The sequence below is a fragment of the Seriola dumerili genome, unplaced genomic scaffold (genome assembly GCF_002260705.1).
Source record: "Seriola dumerili isolate Sdu_G_001 unplaced genomic scaffold, Sdu_1.0 BDQW01000260.1, whole genome shotgun sequence".
Classification (NCBI taxonomy): Eukaryota; Metazoa; Chordata; class Actinopteri; order Carangiformes; family Carangidae; genus Seriola; species Seriola dumerili.
In genome coordinates this window covers 667167-688889 of record NW_019174515.1, presented here as the reverse complement: position 1 = coordinate 688889, position 21723 = coordinate 667167, and the positions used below count along the sequence as shown (strand labels likewise).

Genomic DNA, 21723 nt, shown 5'->3' with positions numbered 1-21723 from the left:
AGGCTAAATTCCTTCAGAATAAAAGCCCAATTTCCATAAAGGCAAATTAAATAAAAATTTAATGTTTTGCACAAATAGTGCACACGTTTTATGTCAAAATAATAGCAGTAATACTGTATCCTCACAGTATCATTTTTGTCTCAGAATCAATGATACCACGAGGCTGCAGTCACTAGGTCTCATTACAAAGAGTGTAATTCATATGAATGTGAGCTAGACTGTTTCCTGTGCTGGATTATTTGAGTGTATGAAAGTTCAAAATGTTATATGTGATATGATATTTTGGCGTTAAGAGGGTGAGATATGATGATCTTTTCTGGAGAAAAGTGGAGGTAAGGAGAAGAGGGTAAGCAGGCACACCAGTGTATAATGACTATAGATGGATACCTGACTCAGTGACAGATTTGGCACAAACAAAGAAATTTTATTCATTGTAAAATACATTTATTGAGATCTACATCTGATGGGTGGGGAACACGGCAAGAAAAATAAGCACCAATAAATATTTTGCAGGGGAGATGAGTCTTTGTTCCTGAATCTGCTGGTAGTTTGCCCAATCTGTGGTTCTGAGATTAGAGCAGCAGGATTCACCAAGCAGAAACTGCTCATTCTTTGCAGGAGTGACCAGCAGAAGCTTGCAGGAGTCTATTCTGTAGCCTGAAGCTATAAAAATAACAGCTACACGTGGTGTAGTTTTCTGTCAGTCCACTGGGTGTCAATAGCAGACAAACATTTCAGTTGGAAGACATGAAGACAGTCATTTCGTACAGATTGTAGAAGCTGCCACTGATGCTGCAACAGAGGCCAAAATAAATAGCATGCTGTAATTGAATTTGCCTAAAAGAGTAAAAGCAAAGGAGTCTGTAACAAGCAGAAACACTCCCGTTTGCCATGACATATAAGCCTGTGTCAGATCTCACAAAAAAACTTTTGGATGAATCCTATGCCCTAAAGCAAACTTTCAACATGTCTCCACTGTAAAACAACATGAGATTCTCAATCAATGTGTAATTAATACTTCATTTGAAAGCATTTGAAATATTTTAACTGCAAAAAATGTTTTTAAAAAATCCCCATAAATACAATTTTGGCTTCAACAAGCTGTATAATTATTTGTCAGTATGGCCGTCTGGTTATTTGTATAGATCAACATTGACTAAGATACAGTTCATCTGCATTGACATAAAACACACTACAGGAAAATAAGCACAACAATAACAAAACATTTCCAACTCTAAATCAAGAGTAGCTCTAATAAGTCAACTCTTAAGACAGATAGCTGTGATTTCTGTTGAATATCTGCAACAGAGCATGCACAGAATTCATGTTCAAGTTCTTGGTTTATTCATTATATAGAATGTTTTTGAGAACATCAAAGTCGAATGAATCCAAATTTTACATAATCTATAATAAACTGTATTTCACAAAAAAAAAAAAACATCTCCTTCTCCAGCCTATGGAACTTCAACAACTTACTTTTCATCTCAAGTTAAAGGGACTCGCTGAAGGACAAAAACTTCATGCAAACAGGAGGCTTATTATTTAGTGAAACACTTTTAAGATAACAACTTCACAAAAACAACAAACAAGAACAACAAACATAACAATCTCAATCAAGTATCATCTTGAGATAGCAGAGCAAATTCTTCATTTCCCTTCCCTGAATCTTCATTTTTGACGAGCTGGTATGTTACCAGGCTCTGTGGTCCAAAGTCTGTCCAACATGGACACATTTCTATCACTTAACAACCCAGTGCTTGTTTCCTTTGTTTCAGGTCCTAGCAGCTACCATATTAATACCCCGCTGGTCTCCCTTAACTGTGTCACCCCAAAACCAACACCAAGAAAAAAGAAAGTGAAACCAGTTTATGCAGGTCTAATGTGGAATCAAACATTATCTCTATGAATGCTGTGGCCACAAGTAATTCTTGGAATTGGTGGCATGTACAACACAGTAATGAATTTATTGTCATTAAATGTAATACGTCTATATGGGTGTTGGAAATGTATGAGTTATGGACCAAATAAACAGTAGCTTGGCCAGAGAGGGAAGACTGAATTATTTCATACACACTCAGTCACATGCTAAAATAAACAACAGTGGTTTTAAACAATAAATAGTGTTTGTCTTTTTTCAGTGAAGCTGTGAACAAAAAAGGCACAATAATAACAAAGAAATGTTCATTCTTACTTCAAGTTTGCATGTTTCTGTTTTGTCATTTTAAATCCCAAATATCACAGCACATCATTGGTTCCTTTTTCACCAATAAAATACGAGTCAGTAACATAAGAATACAAACAACAGGTTAAAATCCTACATATTATACCTCACCTACTGCTTCACTACACTTCCTATATACTATGGTTAACATAAGATTCTCTGTTTTTCTCGTACAGTGGGGTCCAAAAGTCTGAGATGTGGTCTCACACTTTCGGACCCCACTGTAGTTCAGTCTTAGAAATAAGTTTTTGGCAATTACCTGAACTATACATACACAGCAAATATGTACAAAATAAATTCTGTTGACTAAAGTTTCACAAAAAACGAATGGACCCTTTGGAAAGTCCAGGGGCTGTGTCCCAGTGAGGCAAACCTCCCCACTTTTCTTCTTCAACCTTTATCCTTTGTGATTAGATATTTTACACAAGCTCCTATGAATGGTGTGGGAGGGGAATCAGTACACAATGAGACAAGAGATAAATCAATGTGTTGGCTAGGGGGAGGAGAGGGAAGAGGACAGTCAGAGTATGTTCTCACCAAAAGCAATCTCAGCTGGACCACCAGAGTCTCAGCTGGCCATGTCATGTATGTTCTATGCAGAGCAATAAGTGAATGAGCGCATTTGCATGGAGTGCATGTTCTCAGCTTTATGCAAATGAACCTATTAAGCGCTGTGTATCTAGCTGGCAAAAGTCAGCTGACACCTTTCAAACCAGGCATTGCAAATCAAATGTGAATCATGGTGTAATTCTCGCCTTAAATGTTTACAGAAAAATATTTGAGTTGCTGTCATGCATGAAAAAAGGGAAAACATAGACAGTGGGTCTGTCAGCCATGTTTCTGAGGCACTTGTTTGGAACAAATATATAGCCCATAATGAACACACTGGCAGTCTGGGGAGTCCTAACGCATCCTTACCACATTTGGTGAGAACAATGTACCATCAGGAAGGAGAAGGGTGTGTGATTATTTGGGGTTTTGAGTTTGTAAGGTGGACAAAGTGTGTCTGGCTCTGAACACGAGACTTTAAGTTAAATGGATTTGACATTTCTGGGATATTTCCTGATCTCCAATGGTATTATGAAATCTAAGGGTTAGAAAGAGCATGTGCGTAGGTATGTTTGTTGAGGAAAAGTGTATGTCTTTATGCATTTTTGTCCAAGTGTTCCTATTTATACATTTGCATATTTGCGAGCTTTTGCATCAAGCCTGTCACATCTATTTGCGCTTCCTGAGCACCAGGTACATGAGGCCGCTGATGAGAGTCATGGGGAAGCAGATCCAGGCCAGGACATAAGAAGAGCCGTAGGAGCCTTCCTGAAGACTTGGCACATGAAAGCTGTTTTTCTGAGCCGTGTAAATGGACGCTGCGACCATCACACATAGAGCTGGGAGAAGGAGAGAGGAGGAGGAGGATGGAAATTACGCTCAGTAGTTGACAATCATTCAAAGTCTGAATGTTCTGTTATGTCTCCTGCAGCTAGTTGGGGCCCCTTTGACATTTTGGGAAACACATCTATTTGATTTCTTACAGAGAGTTTGATGACAAGATCAATATCACTGTCAAAACTTCCTCAGAAATGTGTGGACATAAATCTTGCCACAATTTGGACACTGCAAGGATTATCATTCATTTACACCATGTTCCATAGCATAACAGAAACAACAACTCAATAATAATTTAAACTTTAAATACAATGGCAAAAGCTGCATTGAAAAGTTTAATGTGTGTGTGTGTGTGTGTGTGTGTGTGTGTGTGTGTGTGTCACTCACAGGCCAATAGCTGGATAACAGCGGTGAAAACAAATCTCTCTCCCTGTTTGATCCTGAAGAGCTGAAGGATGAAGACGAAGAAGCTGACGCAACATAAGATGGAGGCCAGGATCATAGTGGCCTGGACCGCCTGCAGGTAGGCTGAGGAGAAAGCGGACAAGATGCGTTACATGCAGAAACACAAACTTACACACACACATAGGCTTAATAGAGCTGTCTTACCTGCATCAGCGGTATGGCTGTTCTCCACAGGGAAGCATGTGACGTTACAGGAGTACCACAGGTCAGTGTAGATCATGTCACGTCCAGGTGGTGACACCACCCACCACGCCTACAACAGGGAGGGACAAGAGATAGTAAAAACAATGAAAATGCCCAATGCTGCCATGCAGATGTATGTGCACTCTTGCTTTATACTCACATTGTGAATAGTTGAAACAAAGAGCAGGATGGCTGTAGCCAGATGGAAGAGGACAATGAAGGCTAAGATGATCAACATGGCTGCCTGTCTGTTTGGCTAACTTGTCTGCTGCTTGTTGCCCGTTGCTCAGGCCAGTTAGATGTCTCGCAGGCTGCTTCAGCGGATGTACGTATCTCTCACTGGCTGATTGTGTGGAATGTAAGTTTCAGCTTTTGGTGGGTGGTGGTTCTGCTCACTGACAGTTTCTATGTGTTTATGCTGGTTGGCAGACAGGCTGGTTTGCAGGTTGATAGTCAGGGGTGGATCAAAGTCTCTCACATGAAAGGAGTCTGTTGGAAGCAACATACATGTAACACTTTAATAATACACACAAGCAATGCTGACACAAGCTGAATGCCTTGTTTGCCGTCACGTTATATTAAGCATGCGGGTACAACTATTGCAGATGTCCTACTTACTAAATGTGACTCATGAGACCCACAACTCATGAGACACTGCAGAAAGAATATTCATATTTATCAAAATCACTTTCAGCAATCACTTTATGTAAATGATACTACAGAAAAAGTCACTGTTCCATTTTACAAATTTGCAATTTAGAATTTGTGCATGTTTTTATTTACCTTACAAGTGTCAGATAAGAAATATAAGAATAATAATGTGTGTGTGTGTACTATATACATATACTGTATACTATATACATATACAGTATATATATATATATATATATATACACACACATATATACACATATTTACACATATACATATACACACACTGTATGTTGTGTACAGTATGTTCAGATAAGTCTTAGGTGAAGGTAATCCAAGGAGAGTTCATATGCAAACAACCATGAAAAATGCAGGGTTAATGAAACAGCCAGAGAAATATTCGTAGCCTCCAAGTCCCTAAAATTACAGCAAATGCCACTGAGACAAAGTTGTGTCAATACACGTGTGCCAAACTGTGAGTGTGTGTGAGTATATGCACAGTTACAGTATGTGGGAGTGTGGCGTTTACTCTGCAGTGATTGAAGGCCTTAATCCTGACTAGGACTTGCTGATAGTAACAGCGGGTCAACTGTCTACAGCTGTGCTCCCTTCAGTCCTAGGATGAAACTAAATACAATAGCATAGCTGCGTTAGCAATCAGTGTCATCCAGTGATACCAGCACTGCCGGTGCATTGAGATACTAAAAATGATGCAGGATGAAATTCTCAACTAGAAATTTTATCATACATTCTTGACCTTCATCATGGCTACAATTTCTTAAGGTTTACATACTGTACATGAACCCATAATGTTTTCACAGTGTGAAAATGTCCAAATGTCTGAGAGTAGACATCTAAGACAGGTGTGGTGTCAAATACCAGCTTATCCCTTTGTCACCTTGACATTTGTAGCATAATGACACAAACTAGTTCTTGGTAAGAAAGCAAACTAAACTAAAAACTAAATGCCCAGAGGTGTATGGCTTCAGAAAACACTGTTGACAGTCATAACAAAGATGCAGGCCTCCACTTCAGAGATGATCATCTGTTGACACCTGAATTTTATTTGTGTAATTTTCTGCTTCCTGACCCTTTTTGTAGGGATGTCCCCTTCTTCTACTTTGTGTGCTGCTTTTTCTTCATATATTCTACTATGAACTATTTCGAAGGGAAAATTCCATTAAAAATGGCAAAAACATCCAGGAAGCCATGTGTGTGTTTATCTGGGAAAGATTTTTGCTCAGCATGTAAAATGCTTTGTCAGCATCATTCTGCTTAACATTCATACTGCTATAAATAATCACACAAGACAGGATTCTGAATCTATCACTTTATTTCCAACCAAACACTTTTACGACACCGTTTTAAAGGCTGTTTTACAACTTAATGTGACGGCACAGCCCAGACTACATCTCTGATACTACCATACTTGCAGTCTGCCCCACTGTCTACACTGTACACGTCAAACTCAGCCTAACTATCCCGTGGGAATATAAAATTACACATGTGCACGAAAACACACTAAACTCCCACCAACGCTTTTGAAGCTAATGAAGCAGAGACACAAGCATGTTAAAAAGCACATGTGAGTGCAGGCACTCACACATACAGTACATACACAGAGCCAGACAGCAGAGGAATTAGCCCTCTCTGCCAAAATGGAGTCACAGTAAAAACAGCCTCTCCCCGCCGACAGGAAGCAGGCCACAGTTTTTGTGTGTGAGCATGTGGCTGTGGGGTGTGCCAGAGGATAGGCCCTCCCTGTCTGAGTTGGGGGAAGGGGGAACATGGGGGTAAATAGTAAAATGAAGGTGGGGAAACATCAAAAGAAAGCTACATACTTTGACTCATTAGATACGGGTTTTAGGGTTCGGACAGAAATGTAAACAGTAGCAGTTTTTCAAGCCAATTGTTCCCAATCATAATGCTCTGAGAATGGAACTGAAGTAGACAATGACCTCGCAACACACACTTTAACCTGCACCTGAGACTTGACCAAAAAAACATGAAAACATGAATGGGGCAAGAGGATCTGAAACTGATGTAAGGTGGCATTTGATATAGCAAAAACATGATCACAAAAGACAACATACAATTTGGTTTGTATATGGTAGTTTAGTACTTCAGTAAGTTGTATACAGCATCCTAAACTACCATGCAAAACTCACTGTTGGGTTTTCTATGATATCTGCAAGAGCAATACAGAATATGTAGCCACTCTACGTTGTAAGAGCTTTTGCAGCTTCAGGACTCAAGCTAAGTTCCCAGAAATTCTGCCAATTATAACAAATTATAATGACTGTGTCTCTCAGGTGGCCAATCAGACTTCAGGTTTGACCTTGTATAACGATGAAAGTGGAGAGAGAGAGAGAGAGAGAGGGAGGGAGAGAGAGGAGAGAAAATGAAGCAGCGAGAGTTGGACAGACAGACAAATCAAGCCAAAGAAAAACAATTTAATTCACTACATCCAGGACAATGCATCTCTTTGGTATTTGAGTCTAATCTGACCTGCGGGAATATTCTTTGGCACAGCAAATAATCTGCTAGACAGGTACACACAAACACACACATACACAGCTGGATCTGATTCCGGCTGCAGCTGCTTTCTCGCCTCAGTAAAGAGAGGAGGAGTGAAAGAAGGGAACCCCATTGGAGGGAAATGGAGGGAAGAGAGAAAAACAAAAACATGAGAGTAAAAGAACACACACACATTCACACACATACTCTGATGTACACACACATACATACAGAGTACGCGAAACCGCAAATATATAGCCTGCCAAGTAGCTCACATAAAATGAGAGACTGTCAGACACAGTTCAGAGGACTAAAGTTAATTCAAACAATGTAGACAGCAGACGACTGTTTACTGTTTGTGTAAATGATATGCATGCATGCCACTTTGTGTGTGTTTGTGTTGTAAAAGATTTATCACTTTAGAAGCAATAAAAAGATAGGATTTACTACCCAACTGTAATTAGACAAAAACTGCAGCTATGCTTAATTGTTTATTATACTTATTGCCATTATTTATCATGTCCCTCTTTTAAGTGACAAAAATTTCTTTGTATATGTCCACTAATATGTCTAAGTTCAATAAACCAAGCATTAATCCATTACGAATCTCACCATTTTCCATTCATCTCTCTCTCTCTCTTTCTCTGTCATTCAACACACAACCCCTTTCAACAAACTGACAAACAAACACACACACATTAACCTAAATGCAGAGCTCCATATTCCCCAGGGATCCTTGGGAATGGTGTTGCTTTGCAGAGGTTTCACTCAACGCTGATAGTAAAGTGTGAAAGCACTGATACCCACCTGTGACACCATGCAACAGCTGCAGGCAAACACACACACACACGCACATATCCACATGCATGCTGTATACATTAGCCCCGCTACTCTGGTATGCATAACATTGATATTTCACAGATCTTCACGCCTTATCTGTCATGATTGACAGAAGCATACACTGAGGGGTATTTCCCTCAGCTGCGGTGTCATTCAGCAAAACAAGTGGACAAAAGTCTTCATAAATCAAATTAGTCAAAATCCTGTATCCACCATTCATCACTGAGGTCATGCTGAAAACCCATGCGCTGATATCTAGCCAAAAACAGGTAAATCTAGGCATAGGTAAATAGAGAAGGAAAAGGTGAAATACAGAAACTCTAAAGTAGTAGGTTTTTGCAACGTCTTATTTTCACTGTAAGCAAATGTTTTTCGAGCTATACAAAGTGGGTTTATATCTGGTTTCAGGGGTTTTAGGTTTATGAACCCACTCAACACAGAACAGTGACTATGGAAAGTTTCTACTTTAGTAGCAAAAAGGAAAGATACCAAAACTGATGCCGTTCTTTTCATCCAGCAGTACAGCACATGCCATGTCAATGCTGTAAGCATATTATCCTGTTTTCCTTGTACTTGATTTCACAGTTTTCCTTTATGTTTGACTTTTGGAAACTCTGGCACTGAGTGGATACAAATACAAGAAAGGAACACTAACAAGTGTACTGTAGTTTTGTGTAATCACAAAGGTAGGCTGACAAATTCTGTCAGACTCCATCCACCTCGCCTGACACACGCACACACACACACACACACACACACACTGACAAACAGGCACAAATGCTGCCATTCCTCCTCTCCACTCAGCCTTATAATAGGAGGCTGGGGGACTCGGTGCAAGAGTGCAAGTGTATGCATGTGTGTGTGTGCTGACTGATTCCCTTGCCTGATGGAAAATGCTGACTTTTAACGTCCTTTTTTTACTCTTTTCATAAAACACAAAGCCACAGACTTAACTGGGCCTCCGAATCTCACTCCCCCATCTCTCTCACTGTCCCACTCTCTCTTTCTCTGTATCTCTGTCTGTCTCTCTCTCTCTCTCTCTCTTTGACCATGGAAAAACTGAGGGGAAAAGGCAAGAAGGCTTCCAGTGGTGCCGTCTGGCCCCTTATGAGGTCGTACAGTTGAGACTGAAATGCAAAATTTCCTCTCATCAAAACCTTCAATTTGGAATACTTGTTGGGATTCACTGTATGGGGATACTCAGTATTGAGAGCTGCATTTTGATAGAAGTCATGGTAATAGAAGCTACAGTTTGCAATAACAGCTCATAAATCTGTCCAATCTGTCCCATTAGTTTTTCGATATGTCAAGTGTTGACACTTAGCTATATCCATAAAACTAAACAAACATCATCAACTGATGATGCCCGGAGGTCAGATTGAAAAAGCTAGCAAGCACACCTTGAGTTAGGAGTTGAGTTCAGTCCATGGTCAAGAATGAAGCCTCATGCTCATTTTCACTTTTTGTTTTCCCAGCCATGGCATAGTATGTAAATTGCCTTTATTTGTGGTAACTTGCGGTGTTTGCAAATGTGTGTGTACACAACAACAATTGCCGAGCTACAGTTTATTTTTAGAGAACACACAAAAGGCACATCTTCCCTGGAGCGAAGCCATAGTGACCAAACAAAGCTTTGTTTAGGAAGAGCACACAAAACATTCAACAGATATACACAAGCACAAGTGTACACAGATTCGCACACACAGTTTGGTTTTTAGCATATATGAGCAGTTATCCAAGTGGTCATGAAGCAAATACAGAATCATAAATATAACCAGATTGCCCAATGAGACAGCTATAATTCTTGACATTTTTATAGACAGTAACTGTCTGCCTATACTCAGACACAAGCTAGCCAGCAGTTGAGAGGCAGGAAGCAAAACTGGATCAAAGATGCTGAGATAACTTTGCTATTTGCACATTGTTACTACGAGCAAAGCAAAGCATTTACAGTTAGGCCCGAGGGGTATCACCGGAGGATGGGCCACATTTCTACACCATATATTGCTCATCACAACGGGCAACATGGCTGTCGCATTTCCAAGACTCCTTCATACGCAGACAAGAAAAGCAGCCTCTTCAGACTGAATTTGGTGCATGGACGCAAACAGTAAATTGCGAACACTCAGCAGTGTTTGTGTCTGTGAGGCTAGTCCATCTCATTATGGGACGAAGCTTACGCTAACTCATTGGAGGTTCGAGCCCAAAAACTGACACAGAACTGTTGTTACAGTAATAATACTTACAACAGTACTTTTTACAACATCTTAGTCTTGACAGCTTCAGCTCTGCATTCTGTCTTTTTCATTTCTTTAGTCTGAGCTTTCAGACCCTGCTGTACTTTGTGTGCTTATGACTTGACGTTGACTTTATTGTACCTATATTCTTCAGTCTGCATGTTAAGATGCTAATATTTAGCATGTAATGACGGGCAGGAGGTGAAACCGACAAACAAAAGCTTTTTCATCCTACAATCACAGCCAATAGGAGCAGCTGGGGAAACACAACATGGAGCAACAGTGCAATACAGCAACTGTATCGAAGAAAAGTGGAAGTGGAAGTGGAAGGCGGTGGAAGGTGGAATCCAAACAAATGATGCATTCACAGCCCAAACTGGCAACAGCACTTTTGTTACAGATTTAATAGTTTAATTAAGGCGTATGTTTTATTACCGACAACACAAGCCTAACATCACAACATTTTCTAGATATTTTAACTCATAACTCATAAATCTATGAGTCCATCTGCATTGTTCATATAAAGTTATAAAACAGTGGCTGCCTTGAGGCTGAAAAATAAAATATTTTAACTATGTTGAATTCTGTTGAATACTAAGAGAAAATGGAGAGTCCACACAGCAGACATTGTTCTAAACAATGAAGCCTACATGGTTGCAAAGGCATACGGTGTATGTGGATGTGGGTGTGTGTGTACAACATGCCTCCTCAAGGAATAAGAAAAGAAAATGGACCTAGAAAATGGACAAATACACACACACACACACAAACAAATGCACACCACTGTTTTCCTGCTGGGTTAAAATACTTCCCGCTGACACTGAAATTCTTTCATGTTGGGTACTAACATCGTTTTTAGGTGTGTGTGTGTGTGTGTGTGTGTGTGTATGTATTTACACACATTCCTAATGTGACAGAGCTCAGTAATGACTCCCACAAGCAGAAAGAAGTCGAGGAACACCTGATTGAGGAGTAAAAGGGAAAACTCTGCTCATATCTCCATCCTCCTCTGTTTATCATCCCCCCCCCATTCTCCTCCTTTTGTCTATTCGACCCTCAGTCACTTCACACTTGCTCCTTGATAGTTTTCATCTGTCAGTACCTTTTAAAACTTCCCACTAACCCCACGACTAATCCTCCTCCTATCAAGTATCACAAACCTCTCTCCTGCCGCTGCATGCGGTATGACTGAACATACCTTCGAATTAGCACTGGCACTCGCGGGCCTTCTGTCACATCACATCAAAACAGTACCAAGAAGGCAAAGAACAAAACATGCAGCACCGTCCAAATACTTATGGAGCTTTGCTACTTCTTGCTACAACAAACACAACACCTTTACTGTGAATTACTTTCTTAGGACCAGTAATGCGTCATCGACTGCACCCCAGAGACTACTTCCTGTCATGGCAACAACAGTATTTGAATGGGCAACAGTTTCCATCAAAAGTCATCCTTTTTCTCCAGTTATTATTTAATAACCAGTTATTTTGAATAAAATATAATGTTTGTTTGACCTTTCACACTTAGAGTTGATGGAATGTTTTGTTTTTCATTTCCGGTTTACATACAGTTTCTCTTGTAGATTCAAACCACCAGCATCACAAAAACAACATGTGTTGGAGATGATTAGTCTTTCATGTTCAGCACTAGTTTCCTAAAGCATGTTGCTATTTGCTATAGGAAATTCAGGTTTCATCTTTCATCTTTGTTCTATCATCTTTTCATCCATCCCTGACCTTTTTCCATGCATTCTGTCCAACAGTTTAGAAGTGCATGTCCACAGGGGGATGCAAATTAGTTTCTAATACATTGATGTAGATTCATAACGTGACCTTCCCATTTCATCTGACATTTAATTTTTCTGTGGCTCTCCACAGACTTTATCCTCCCTCAGATTCCTTGTAATCATCAGACAATTTATACATTGTCTCCACCTCTGCAGTCCAGTGTCAAAAACCAGGACAACTTCTTGTTGTTTTCAACCACAAGGGGGCGCACCCTATGAAAGGAGACTGTAGCCATAATCAACTGCCTCAACAAAACTTAAAATGCAACTCATTCAACAATTTAAGATTGAGGCAATTGTATTCAGTGTTATAGTACAAATAATGTACCTTCATGGGACCTGGACGGTTTTAAACGATAATCTGATCCTGTTCATCTTAATATAATCCTACCATGAAATTACTCAAAACTACAATACAAAAAAAACACACACCAGGGAGCAAAGATTACATCAAACTAACAAAGTAAAATCCATTGGAATATCATGTGAATTTAGTGTTACCATATTGGCAGGCTTACAGACAGGCTACAAAGTGACTAATGAATAATACAGCAGATATACTTGAAGTCCCAATGAGACACACACATGGACACATTTCCTGTGTTCACTGGAAAAAATGACCAATTATCTTCCCTTCAGACTTTTCAGACAGACAAATAAATTTAACTCACATACACACAGAAACACATACACACACACACACACACACACACACACACACACACACGCGCACACACACACACTGGTGACTGACAACGCCCCTTTCATTTCCAGCTTCTCAAACTTAGAGCCAGAAGCTGAGTTATGATCTGTGTAAAAATACCCATAGGAGAAAGAACGGCAGCAAAGGTTCCTGAAAACTATTCTTTGATAAATTACTATAAAATTCCATAAACTTGTACTCATTTTCAAAGAGATACAAATGTCCTGACACAGCACTGATTAAAATTAAAATCTTGGCAATATTTTTATGATAGCTAGTGGGAAACTAGGACAGATAAAATCACCACAAAAAAACTTTCAATAAAAAGTCAATAAAAAAGTATTATTGTTATATTAAAGAGTCACCTCACAACCAGACTGGATTTGAATGGGACATGAATCCCATACAGAAAGTTCCGTGTAGCATTCAAACAATATGCAAACTAAAAATACTGAGTCTACTCACCGGATTTGGACCAAGAAGGAAGCTGTGTTGAGCTCCAGTTGTGACTGTGGGACTAAGTGAAGTTACGGGATAATATATATTGAAAAAGTATTGCAAGATAACAACCTGCAAACGTGACACAACAGGAGCTGGAGGTCTTACTAGCAGCACCAAAATAAAAAGTTAGAAGCGCACGTTCTCGGGCCCGGCTGTCGTGAGCGCGCATGGGAGGGCTCGAGGGGCGGAGCTGGGTGTGGTTTGGGAGTGCGCGAGCGTGTGTGTGTCTGTGTGTGTGTGTGCGCGTGTGTGCGCGCGCGCATGTGTGTACGCTTTTATATGTTTGAGTGGATAAACTTTAGCTACACAGTCGTTTTGTGGACATTATAGCCAGTCGGTACTTCAAAGGGCTGTTTTAGGTTCGTGGGTAGAAATAGGTTTAAGTTATCGTTAGGTTAAGGACCTAGGGAATTATGTCAATGAGGGTCCTCACAAAAATAGAAGCACAAACGTGTGTGTCTGTGTGTAGAAGTGACATGATAAGGCTGGTTTAAAGCTCGGCGGGAAAAGTGTCCATAAAAAAAATCATCATGGGAGTCAGAGGGGAGGTTTAAAAGTCTGTTTCCTCACATGGCAGACAGACTGAAAATGAGAAAAGAAAACAAACGGCAGGGATCAGACGGAGTGGGAGACAGAAGGAAATTAAAAAGATAAAAAGGGATGAAAAGTCAAGAAGGGTAAGGCATGCAGAGTGGAACAAATGCCGAAAATGGGGACAGGAGAAGAGCAAGGGAAGCAAGGGAGGGAATGTAGAGAAAGGAGAGATGGAGAGGTGAAAATGAACAATGAATATGAGCAGGTTTTGTACATTTTTTTCTCTGCAATCTCACACTCATGCACACTGTATGTGCATACTTGTCATCACTTTAAAATCCTCTCACACTATTTGCTTTACACTAGTGTCACTTTACACATAGTTTCCCTGCTGGAGTCTGGACGCTTTTTTTTTTTTTTTTTTTACGTTTTCTTTCATATCACAGATCAAAGTGTTGGAGTAGTAACTTTCCTGTGTTTGTATAACCCTTGACTCTTCTATTTGAATTCTACCCTATTCTTATTCACCTGGGAATGCTCCTTTTTCACAGCTGTTGTGTTTCTGCACCTCCCAGAATAGGATGGGCAGCGCTGCCACATTCGAATTTTCTGCTGATATAGTTTGGGTTGCACACCACTCCTTGGATGCCATGTGGTTACAAAGCATTGATGAAAAGGTTGAGCGGTCACTGATCAACATACGAGAGAGAGAGAGTTACTGTCCCTCCTCTGCTTCCATCTCCCTGCTCTTCTGCAGTTAAAGTGCTACCCTCTGTCCTGTCAACCAGCTATTGCACTACATTTTATTTATGGTGGTTTCTACAGTCATTCTTATACAGAGCATATTTGGCCAGAGAGAACTCCACACTTTACAACATGCATTTGGTCTCATCTCTGAGACATCACAGATTTATATTGTTTTTTTTGTTTTTTTTGGTGCATGATCTATGTGGTTTTCGACTACATTCTATGTTTTTGTATTGCTCTGCAACATTGGAATTAGTTATACGGATATTTTGACATTTTAGGAAATATGCTTATTTGCTATTTGTTAAGAATTACATGAGAAGATTGATACCCCTAATACCCCAAGAATGGTCCTACTCTAACAACTATCCTCCTAGCATAAAGAACATTGAGTAATTTTTTTAGTGTTCCCAGTGTTGTTGCATAAATGTTTGTATTAATTTACAGCTGAGGGTTTAAAAAGCCTGTGTTTATACAATGCCACACCCTTCTCTAGAGGCATATCAGCTCTGGGGCTCAATTGGCAAATAACTTCCACATCAAGGCTTGCCATTTGCAAATAACTGATAACTGAAAAATCAACACTTAAATGAAACATCAACAATTATTGAACATGCCAACGTTTGCTGTGACCAGTTTTATACCTGACTAAGTTTACATTGTGCCCTCAGGACATCAGGCTCTTTGTCCTCTGTACTGGTCCGAGCTTACCACTGTGACTGGATAGGACTCTTTTGTAAGGTCATATGGAAATGGTTAGTTACAACTGGCATGAGGTAATGAAGAGGGCATTGTCAAGGCTTGTGCAGCATTATAATTCTTTGCATTTTCCTGGTAGCCACAACACGGGACTGCCACCAAGAATGAGTGTGAATAGTTTAGCCTGATGAATCAAATCAAATCAATCAATCAAAAAGTGAAGCAAGAGTGGCATGTCGGCCAGCCAGATGGCATTGGGCTGCCTAGTTCAAGTGCCATAATGGTATAGAATCAAGAAGGAAAATGAAACATAGAAGCGTCAGGCTAATATCTACTTAAATAGATGGCCCCTGAAAAAAAGGACACCGGACTTGATGTCCAGAATCTCACATGTTCTTTATATGTTCTCATAGCAGACAGCAGGAGGGAAGGTTATTAGGATTCTTTTAAAAAGCTTCTGCTCATGTTGCTGTGTACAAATGGCAGGTTACCAGGGTCAAAAATTCTCGTTAGACCACAAATTGCTGTCAGAATATTTGCCCTCGTTCACATTTGCACACACATGCAGTGTGCACACTCTCATACACATCTATTAGAGGTATCACATAATATATATGGTCTTAGACACCCATAATGAGCTGTGCAGGCAGGAGGAGGACTGAATGAAATCTGTATGTTGAGCTGACGATACTGCATTCTAACACTTAATACAATGGATTCTCTCTGTTATTCACTCTGCTTTTTTTGCCCTTGCTAGCAGTCATCGATGCCAGTAGACATCAACTCAAACACACCTTGTCTTGCATTTTTCTGTCTCCCATCTAGATGTTTATATCCTGGATTTTTATGAGCATTTGGAGAACAACACCACAAAACCACTGCTGTTGTGTGCTTTATTTTGTCTGTCACCTGTGCGTCAGCCTGCTGCAGCACTGATGCACGTAACAGCACAAACACACAGACACGTAGGCCCACAGCTGGTGCCTGTTTAAACAACACTGAATCCCATCATCCTTAGCTCCTCTCCCCCCTGCCACCACTCTCACCCAATACACTCTCTCTCTCACACACAAACACAGGAGTGGTGGGAACAGGTATAACCTCTTTGCCAGGTGTCAAGTGTCGGGTATCCACCACACAGGTAAACACACAGCAAACAGTAAAGATCCACACACACAAATACACACACACACACGCACACACACACACACTACACTACGTCACTGTCGACACATATCAGTTACCTGCTATTGGTACAGATCTATAGGTGGAAACTAAAGGTGTACACATCACCACCCAGTAACTCCATATTGAGGCTTTGTAGGATTGTGTATTAGCTCACCTGAGGCAGAAATAGGACATTGCTGCCTTGTGCTTTTCCGTATATAGTTTTCACATTTAAGACATTCCTGCAGAGATAATTCTGTATGAAGCCACACTTTGTTCTCTGTAGTTCATGAACACAAAGTTGTATACGAAGAAGTGTTTCTGTGTATATATTATGAATGTTCACGAGCAAACAACATAAGTGGGAGCTTTTCTCTCGTCAAAAGAGGAATTACACCAAAATCTCAAAATAACACAGCGTGTTGGACATATTTTCCCTTTATTTGACCCAGAAACGAAGAATATTGCATAATAACAGCGGAAGAGACCCCAACTGCTGCAAATCAACATCCACCCATTAAACGTTATCAATGGTGGAGGAAGTCTGCAGACCTAAAAATACTCCATTACTCTTGTCAAAATTTCACTTAAGTACGCAATCACTATTACCAGAGAAAGGGGCTAATTATGCAAACTGCCCTCCTCCAGGGTGCTGTATTATCATATTAGAGAGAAATAATATAACAGAGTAACATTTTTATGGTGTAGCTGAGAGCCATTTTAAAAACTTTAACTAACACTGGATGTAAAATCTTCAAATCTGCAAACCAGCTAATAAAGTAATCATTGACAAATAAATGTAGTGGTGTGAAAAGCAAATCACTAAATGATGGATGGTTATGGTTGCAACAGATATTCTTCTTATCCTAGTCCCAGTTTGTGCATCTCATGTAGTCAAGATAAGACATAAGCACCAGATTTTCCAAAAAATCAATACACAGCAATCTTTGAAAATACTCATGATGTTATTTACCAACATTTGCTGTTCTGAATGCATTTCCAGAATCCTCAAACTTTTCTTCCAATTATCTGAATGAAAAATTATTCTGTGTGTTGTCCAATAATAAAAAAAAAAGATTGTTTCACCCAGAAATGGCATCTCCCTGCTCAAAGTGGTACAACATGAACCAAAATTTAAAACTTTATTATCCGTTGTATTGGTATCTATTGCTGGTTCTTTCGAATATTTTATATTATTACGCAGAATAATGCATTAATATTAGGTTGTGTTTTACAAAAAAGATCAGAAAGACGTGTCCTTTACTTTCAGGACAAAGTAATTTCTACATCTCATTGATTTTTGAAACATTTCCTAGTATTTAGTTTCTGAAATCTGGATGCAGAGCTCTGGGACTTGAATGTAATGGTAATACCTACCCTTACCTTTCTTTCATGTGACCTGTGTTGGTAAGACGCTCCTCCCGGGGTGACGTCCTGTGCAGAGCAGCGGTGTAGTGAGCAAGAGGGAGAGACTGGTTTTGAGAGTAGTATGTGAAATGTTAGTCATTATAACATGTGCTCATTTAAGGCATTTTCTTGCCTTTGACATAGAATTGCTCCAGATTTTCAAAGTTTAATGTATTTTCATGAAACTTTATACAAACACCAGAGCCAGCTGCCGCAGGCTGCTACTGCTTCTTTCATCTACAGTAGTGCCTCCTGTGTGACCATTAAAACTAAAACCTACCGTCTCTCCTTCCTCTGCACTTCTACCACCTGGATTTGTGCCAGAAACACACACACACACGCACGCTCACACACACACACACACACGAAAACACACACAGATCTACAGACAGGAAGCACCCCCCACCTCCCCTGTTCCTGTTTCTCACAGCATGTATTTGTGTGTGTGTGTGTGTGTGTGTGTCCGTGTCCACTTGAGGCCCGCGACTGCAGGCAATCGGCAGGAGGCAGATTGAACAGCGCAGGAAAAAAACTACACAAAGACATGAGATAGAAGATAGGGGAGGATAAACGCGTTATTACTGGAGAGGAAAAAATATACTGAAGATTATACAGAGAGAAAGAAACAGAGATAGTGAAGTCAGAAAGATGTGATTATGGAACAATGCTGGCGGTCAAAATGTTTTCTACACCTCTATCCTCCCTCCCTTCCTCCCCTCTGGTGGGTGGAGTGGGGGTTTAGGCTCCGGCAGTGTTCACACTGATGCAGGTAATGTGAAAACACTGTTCACATTTTTGAGACATTTTCTAAAAACCAATATGTTGAATTTCTTCCTCTCGTCATGACAACATTGTTCCTGCTAATGTCAAACAGCTGCATGAGAATGAAATAGTGGCTTTATGGGGGGGTCATAAATACTACAGCACAGTACTTCCTGCACATGACAGAACAAGACACCTTTTCAAACCTGTCCACTTTGGAGATCCAGTATAGCGCTCAAAACATCTGTCGACGTGTGGATTGTTGGCTAAAAGAGGAACACGTGCCCTGAAGATGAGATTTTTTATGGTGGATACTGTCTCAGAAAGAAAAAGAGAGTTGAAATGACACTCGACTGGAAAGATGTCTGCGTTTGCATCAACAGCCCGAGGGAGACGCAAGGTTACAATGAGCAAACAGAAAGGAAAAAAAAAAAAAAACAGCAGCACATCTCTCACCACTTTTACTCTTACTGTGTGTGTGTGTGTGTGTGTGTGTGTGTGTGTGTGTGTGTGTGTGTGTGTGTGTGTGTGTGTGTGTGTGTGTGTGTGTGTGTGTGTGCGTGTGCCTGTGTGTGTGCGTGTGTGTGTGTGTGTTTTTGTATAACCAGACCAGCCTGGTAAAGATAAAAGGTCACACACATACAGTCCTACAAACACATGCTACTTTCCATTGCATTTGCATCCCCATATTTTCATTCATTTGCTTAAACACCTGGCCACAGGAGGCAATGTTGGACACAGAAAGAGCCAATGGAAGAACACTGGGAAAAAAAAACCTTTAAAACTGAAAATGGAGAAAGTAAAGAAACTGGGAGTGACTGCAAGATTTAGGTCATGAGCACAACAGTATCAGGGTTTGTTCCTTCGCCTTTAGACACACAAACAAAAAGGGTAGAACCACCCAAACCCCACAAGTCAACAAGGAAGTTAACACTGGCACAAGTATTACACTGATAAGAACGGCTGCCATTAAGGATCTGTAATTTACACAGTCATCGTGCACTATGAGCACTTTCTCTCCCAGCTGATGAACACACAAACACAGGCACACCCACAAAAACACACTCATATACACCGACCCAGGCGTGTGTACAATGGATAGACATAGTTCAATTAAATCATCATTAGCTTCTGTCAAAACCAAATATTTTTTTGATCAAATTCAGCTTGGCAACGTGTGTGTGTGTGTGTGTGTGTGTGTGTGTGTGTGTGTGTGTGTGTATGTGTATGCGTGTGTGTGTGTGACTGAAAACACTCAAGGTTTTTTTTATCAAAGTATTGTCATAGTGGCAATACAAAAAACTAAAAAAGTAAAAGTAACAGTTCTAATAGCTGAATTTTTTATGTAGTATAATTTTTATAATTAGAAAAGTGTAAAATAAAATTTTAACGCATGTTCATGTCCAGAGACCATTCAAAAATATCAGACAAATAACTATTAGATTAATAGTTTGACAGAACCAGTTTCACATAGGAGAAATATAAAGCTACAGCCAGCGGCCAGTTAGCTTAGCTTTGCATAAAGACTGGGGAAAAGGAGGAAACAGCTAGCCTGGCTTATCAGATGATACTAAAATATGAAGAAAAAAAAAACGGCTTACAAACAGTCCTGAATGAGAGCGGCATCAGTCTTCTCAGGAGTAAATGAAGAGCATATTTTCCGAAATGTTGAACAATTCCTTTTAACCCTAGTTTTGAAATTTATTTCCTTTATTTTGAGGGTTTTTTTTATGCACTTAGACTATTAATTTAATTTATTGCCTGTGCGCCACTAATGCACTCAGCTTGCTCCAGGTTCATTTATGCTGCATTGCAAAAGTGCACAGTCTTGACCTGACAGCTGAATAACTTGCAGTATATCCCTGCATTTACTGATTCAAACATGATATGCCCTTAAACACACAACATAGGGTTTGGTCAAAATGTCCACTTTGAAAAAATTTTCAAATGTGAAACAGAATAAATTAATAAAGAATAGATAGCCTTACTTTTGTGCAAGAATCAGCTCCTGTTTATGATTGTGTATATTTATGTTCGCTAGATGGCAGATATTGTATTTTTCATTTCTATGGCAGGAAATTCAGTGCAGCTTTTTCTCCTATGTTCAGAGTTTAAAACCAGTGTGTACGTGAAAACAAATGCAGAGGAAAACATTTCTATCTGACACTGTGTGACTAGAAGCATCGAGCCCGGGCTAATCTTCCTTCCTTTACATAAACACTCCGACATGCCTCCCTTCCTCGGTACCAAGATATTTTCATTGTCATCACAACTGCCCCGCAACTGTTGAATTCAGACACACACACATACACACGTCAAATATAGCCATGACAAGAGAGATAACAATAGTTATTCTGGGGTTATTCTGTTCAGGCAGTGAGTCAGGACAGCTGAGAGGGAGCAGGGGACATCACCTGGCTTCCCATCAGCTAACTTATGACCTCTCCTCTCTAATGACCCATGACCTCTTCAGATTGTGTGTGTGTGTGTGTGTGTGTGTGTTTCTTCACATGTACACGGGCTTTTCTGCCCTCAGCATTGTGATGAAGGCTGTTGGAAGTGTGAAGGTTGTGGCAGGTCAAACGTCCAGTTAGGAGGATATCCCCGGACCAAAACACACCACCATCTCATATTCACACGGGCAAACAGCACACAGTTCCTTCTTCATTTACTAATCTCTTGTTGTCACTTCTTCACAAGATGGTGTTGTCTTAATGATGAACAGCGAGCCACATCAGGAGCATCTGCCAGATGTTAAAACCTCGGCCACAGCAGCATTCTGCAGGGTTAGCCCTGGTTTTAGCCCCCCCGATTCACCTTGTTTGGGATGACGGGGGGGGGGGGGGGGGTGTTTGATTAGTTTGGTCTCAGGAGTAATAGGGCTGCATGGTCACTGGTTCAAGTTGTGGGCTGG

The 21723-nt window shown here is 40.2% G+C and overlaps 1 protein-coding gene across 1 annotated transcript; it reads right to left on the bottom strand.

Annotated features, from left to right (window-relative positions):
* Positions 1-405: 405 nt before the first annotated feature.
* On the bottom strand, positions 406-13620 carry emp2 (epithelial membrane protein 2). The gene is made up of 5 exons (XM_022756977.1): positions 13458-13620; positions 4416-4744; positions 4217-4325; positions 3995-4135; positions 406-3609 (listed from the first exon to the last, which is right to left on the bottom strand). The coding sequence occupies exons 2-5, from the start codon at positions 4491-4493 to the stop codon at positions 3440-3442; spliced, it is 498 nt and encodes a 165-aa protein (XP_022612698.1). The 5' UTR covers positions 4494-4744; positions 13458-13620; the 3' UTR covers positions 406-3439.
* Between the last annotated feature and the right edge of the window lie 8103 nt (positions 13621-21723).

Excerpts from the sequence above, each read along its gene's own strand:
- emp2 (XM_022756977.1), bottom strand. The coding sequence starts at position 4,493 with ATGTTGATCATCTTAGCCTTCATTGTCCTCTTCCATCTGGCTACAGCC. Across the intron at positions 4,326-4,415 it reads TTGTTTCAACTATTCACAAT|GCGTGGTGGGTGGTGTCACC; the intron begins GTGAGTATAAAG and ends TCCCTGTTGTAG. Across the intron at positions 4,136-4,216 it reads CAGCCATACCGCTGATGCAG|CCTACCTGCAGGCGGTCCAG; the intron begins GTAAGACAGCTC and ends CTTTCTCCTCAG.